Source organism: Nelumbo lutea, chromosome 2 (genome assembly GCF_056320005.1).
Source record: "Nelumbo lutea isolate HS-2025 chromosome 2, American lotus-T2T, whole genome shotgun sequence".
Taxonomy (NCBI): domain Eukaryota; kingdom Viridiplantae; phylum Streptophyta; class Magnoliopsida; order Proteales; family Nelumbonaceae; genus Nelumbo; species Nelumbo lutea.
Window position 1 is genome coordinate 41,540,022 of NC_142685.1, and position 5,291 is coordinate 41,545,312.

The 5,291-nt window shown below is 41.2% G+C and overlaps 1 protein-coding gene across 2 annotated transcripts; it reads right to left on the minus strand.

The window, feature by feature from the left end:
* Positions 1 to 1,229: 1,229 nt before the first annotated feature.
* LOC148870105 (receptor-like protein kinase HERK 1) lies at positions 1,230 to 4,922 on the minus strand. Of its 2 annotated transcripts, none has more exons than XM_088967220.1 (4): positions 4,788 to 4,922; positions 4,628 to 4,675; positions 4,350 to 4,447; positions 1,230 to 4,264 (listed from the first exon to the last, which is right to left on the minus strand). In XM_088967220.1, exon 4 carries the CDS (start codon positions 4,180 to 4,182, stop codon positions 1,684 to 1,686), a length of 2,499 nt encoding a protein of 832 aa, XP_088823346.1. In that variant the 5' UTR covers positions 4,183 to 4,264; positions 4,350 to 4,447; positions 4,628 to 4,675; positions 4,788 to 4,922; the 3' UTR covers positions 1,230 to 1,683. The 2 variants fall into 2 exon arrangements, with proteins under 2 accessions (XP_088823346.1, XP_088823347.1); XM_088967221.1 differs by having other exon boundaries at positions 4,350 to 4,451.
* Positions 4,923 to 5,291: the final 369 nt, after the last annotated feature.

The following is a 5,291-nucleotide window of genomic DNA, read 5'->3' on the forward strand; positions in this document are numbered from 1 at the left end:
AATAAAAAGACAGAAAAAAAAAGGAAAAGAAAAAAATGAAAGGAATAGAAAGAAAGATAATGGGAAAGAAAGTGGGTAGGTCCCAAATGGATTGACCCCCAACCTCTTTTCAATGCCCTTTCAGCTATTTTTAGAGGTGTAAATCGGGTCATGTTGCCGGCGGCCTGGCATAACGGTCCACAGGCCGTGTTAGGCCTGGCATGATCAAGCAGGCTGTATTGGATATGGGGTTTTAGGTCCACGGGCTGGTACGACACGACATGATCGAGTGGGTAGTGCTGCCTGCAGGCTGCCCGCAACCCCGGCCTACAACACGACCCATATATATTATATATATTTATATATAATTTGTATAATATTATATAAATTATAATTATATAATATATTAATAAAATAAATATTTTTTTTTAAATTTTATTATACTAATTTATTTAATTATTGTATATATAAGCACTTGTATACACAAAATTCATATAAAATTAAAATTTTAAGTTTTCTGTCAAATTTGTTTAAATAAATAGCTTTGGCCCAACGCACGGCTTGACCTAGCCCAAGGCTCAGCTTACGGGCCAGCCCGGCCCACGGCATGGCACAGTATGGCACGACATGAGTCCATATAGGCTTGAGCCATGGGCCATGCTAAGCCGACTCCCAAATTTTTCATGGAAAAGGGCAACACAACCCATAACAGCCCGCAAGCCAGCACAGCACAGCCCACTTTACACCTATAGCTATTGTTATGCATATCCATTCTTGCTAATATAAAAAAAAAAATTATTAAAAAAAAAAAAGAGATCCTCCTTCCTATTCTTCCTTCTCCTCATCCCTGCTGCTCTTAAGGAGATTTATGCCTATTACGTTCTGAACTATCCCTCATGCATCCAGCTAGTGAACCACCTTATGTCATGCTTATGCGTTTTAAACATTGTTTTAAAGTTTACATCCACCTATAAATATAGGATAGATCGTTTGGGTGCGGGATTAACCCAGCCCAATGCCCCAAGCTGTAATGTACAGCGTATGAATTATGAAAGGTGTCCCTACACTGTAATGAACACAACGAATTATGAAAGTGTCCCTACACTGTGATATACAATATGATTTGCAGCCTTAAAACCTCACTAATCAATCTAGATCTTTCGCTTAAAACAAGCAACCAAGTAGGTTCTTAGGATCAACCGTTTTAGAAGAGAGCTATGATCTACCATAGGGAGCTTGGCACTTACATAGTAGAAGAAGAATGACATGCTTGATCTCTGATGTATGTGGCTATATGCTTTAGCCAAAGTTCAAATTTCAGAAAAAAAAATAAAAACTATTACAATACTAAGAGAAAAGACAGGTAATTACACTACGTGAATATCAAGAAATATCATGTCCTTCAAGAAAAAATTCATAAACAATCAAGAAAACCACAGCCTGAGTATATGGAATGGAATGATGCACCACAGGCCCACGGCCCGAGAAGTCTCCCCAAAACAAGTAATTCATAACTATTTATATGTGAGCCAACGCTTTGACATTGTGACCTATTAAAGATATTTTTTTCCTCTATCAAAACACTGAGAGATGTTACTAGAATCCTCTCCCTGTACAAAGAAACAGAATTACTCCTTGATAGATGCAATACCGCTTGATAATGCCTTGGTGTAAATGGCTACAATCTTGTATCTTCACTTCAGCCTACCTGCCTTCAGATTTTACCAGCTGGGAGAATACCTTACTCATAGAAACATCCGAGAGATCACCCACGGATGACCCTCTCACCTTCTCAGCTGTGACAGTATCATCCACCGGATTGACATTGCTGATTAGTGGGGACACATCCCCTATCTGATTAATACTGTCTTCATCAGGTTCATTTTGGATCACAGACTCCTGAAGCTGAAGTGCATACTCCAGGTTCCATAACACATCCCCCATTGTGGGACGATCAACGCCATACTCGGACAAACATTTCTCAGCTGTCTCTCCAAATTTCCTCAGAGAAGCAGGCCTTATTTTACCCACAAGATTAGGGTCTATGATTTGTTCCAATAGCCCCCTTTTCTGATGATTCACTGCCCACTCGGCCAAGTTCACCTTTTCCCTTGGAAGTGATGGATCAATAACAGGTCTTGCACAGAGGACTTCAAACAAAACCACACCAAATGAGTAAACATCTGACTTCTCTGTGAGCTGTTGTCTTCTGAAATATTCCGGATCAAGATACCCAAAACTCCCCTTCACTGCTGTGCTGACATGAGTCTTATCGATCTCAGGTCCCGTCTTTGATAGCCCAAAATCCGCAACTTTGGCCATGAGATTCTCATCTACTAATATGTTGGCAGACTTCACATCACGGTGGATGATTGGCTTTACAGAACCCGTATGTAGGTAATGAAGTCCTCTGGCAGCTCCAATGCACATCTCAAGCCTCTGTTTCCAGCTCAAGCTTGGTAATCCTGAACCATATAGATGACCTTTAAGTGTTCCATTCTCCATATACTCATAAACTAGGATCATTTCTTTTCTCTCATCACAATAACCAATCAATGAGACCAGATGACGGTGCCGAAACTGAGATAACATCTGGATTTCAGTCTGGAACTCTGCAAGACCCTGTTGGGAAAGGGGATTACCCCTTTTCACTGCCACTTTGGTGCCATCTCCAAGAACTCCTCTGTACACCTTGCCAAAGCCACCAACCCCAATAACCCAGCTCTCATCGAAGTTATTTGTGGCCTCCTGCAATGCCACGAAAGGAAATCGGTACTCAAGGTTTGAGATAACACTGGTGGCTGTTCCATTAGAGAATTTACTTCCCATGCTGAGGGAGTTCCCTCCTCCACTCGTGGAGAACGGAATCCATGTCTTTGAATGTTGTTTTCGTGCCAATCGTCGTCTCCTGCACATCAGGAACAGAGCTATAGCTGCCAGTGCAATAACCACCCCCAGGATTGCTCCCACTAAGACAACAACTTTTTTACTTGAACCTGATGATGGAAACAGTGCTGCAGAGACATCCCCATCAAGACAACCCTTAGAATTGTTCATCTTCATAATCTCCAATCCATTTAAAATACCATCTGGGTAACTACCAGTCGAGGTATCAGGACCGATACTTACAACGATCTTGCTACTAGAACTTAACCCTGTAACAAAGTCCCTATAAACTGGAACACCCAAGATATTAAATGTCAAAGTAGAGAGTTCGAGACCCTGAACTGCAATCAGTGAGTTAATATATACATTGAAGATGAGCTGGTTAGCAGCATTACTCACTATATCGCAGAAGTGAAGACGAATGAGGTATTCGAAACCAGGATCGACATTGAATTCCCATGTTACATTGAAATTGCTGTTGGGATCACTTGATGAATTCATCCGTCTGCAAGTGCCATAGACAGTATCAGGAGCAATATCCCGAGTGACTGTGTCATTCGAATACTTGACTGCCCCAATTTTTGCTATCGGTGTGGCCAGATTCTTGTTTCGTAGAAAGGCTTCATCCGTTATCCATGTTCGGCCAAGGGTATCGTTCAGAGCGGAAACGGCCAGTGTACCCATATTGATCCTCCAAACAGTCTCTAAAGCCTGTACTAGCAAACCTTGATAACTTTTCAAAGGATTAATTTGATTGGCATCATCTACAATGACATTGTCAGGAACTGAAACAACTTCTAAAGCATTTAGGAAGGCGAATGAATGGTCGGAAGGAATGAAAGCGAGGGCGAGGCTGTCTGAAGTAATATTCACAGAGTACTCCTTCATTAGAGAGTCATTCTTTATCTGGAAATTGCTGAGGAGGACGAAACCTTGAGTGGAGACGGAGAAGTTTGCCGTGCGCATATCGTAGCTTTTATAGACAAACGGGTAGAAATAAAGCCGAATCCAATGCCTCCCATGTCTTTGGATTGGAAAGTTGTAATAGGAAACTCCGTTGAGTATTCGAGCCGTCTGGTACAGAGGCGAAACAATGGAGGAGGAGACAGTGGCGTTGGCTAAAATGCTCTGCGAGGTCTTAAGGAATTGGGAATTCGAGCTATCGGAAACAAAGACACGATTCCCTATCGACGTATCGGTTGGGGAACCACAGTCTATAAGGTAATTGTCCACGGGAGTAAATCCGATGGAGATACATGCCAAAGACAATGCGGATGAAATCCAGATAAACAATTTAAGTTCTCCAATACCCATCATGAAAATGAAAACAATCGCGGCGAGAGAGCGGGAGAAAGCGTTCGATTTCAGCCGAAAACTAAATTCTTAGGGTTCATAAGAACTACAACACAAGAAATCTACTTCAAAACCACAAAAGCTAACTGAAATCAAAACACATAACAGAAAGAAGAGAAGGAAAATGGCACCTCGACAATCATCTGAGCTCCCAAAAAGAGAAACACGATATCTCCATCACCGGCCCAAACGGAAGAACAAATCCGTTCCTCCTTCTAAAGAGTTTAATCTAGCTTTTCAACAAAAATAAGAAAAAAACCAACACTTCTGCTATCAACCTTGTTTACAGTTTATATGCGTCAATGGACAGATTCAGAGGCTAAAAGAGTAAAATAAAATGAAACAAATGAAAAAAAAAAAAAGTCAACGAAGTGGGAAATGAAGAATCCAGATAAGTTAAAGAACTGACCTTCCCTCTCACTGTGAATTCAAGGGGAATCAGAGCTACCTCTGCTCTCTGCAATGGAGAGAAAACAGGCAATTAACGAAGTCAGGAGGTAAATGAAAATTACAATAAAGAAATGAAATATTAAAAAAAAAAAAAAGGAGTGGAGCAGTCGTTCATGTACACTTGTACTAAAAAGTCTGCAATCATGGCGTGGAACTGGAAGATTAATCCTTTTTCAATAGCTCCATCACCCCAAAAGAAACTTACTCGATACTCGTCGGCCTTCGTTTAATATTTTGAAATTTGAATAAAAAATGGTTTGAGATGCTTCATTTCTAATATTTTCTATGATGGGCTAGGTGCGCCGTAAGCACCTTATCCTTCTACGACTCTTCTACGGTTCTACATAGACGGAGTTCACATCTGCGCCCCACAAGGGACGTCCAAAAGAACATCCCCCCGTGCATTTAGAACATCTCCAGGGAGATGTTCCAATACACGGCGAGGATGTACTGTGGGACATTGTGGGCGTCCTTGTGAAGCGCAGATCTATTTCAACTGACATGTTCTTAGCCGTTGCCGTATTTTTTTTTTCTTTTTCTTTTTTTTGAGTAGTTTGATCAGCCAAACACGAGTAATGCCGTAATGTGATGGTTCTAACTTCTGACCGTCGTTCTAAATGGAA

Bases quoted from the DNA above. Each gene is read 5' to 3' on its own strand.
- LOC148870105 (XM_088967220.1), bottom strand. From the start codon at position 4,182: ATGATGGGTATTGGAGAACTTAAATTGTTTATCTGGATTTCATCCGCA.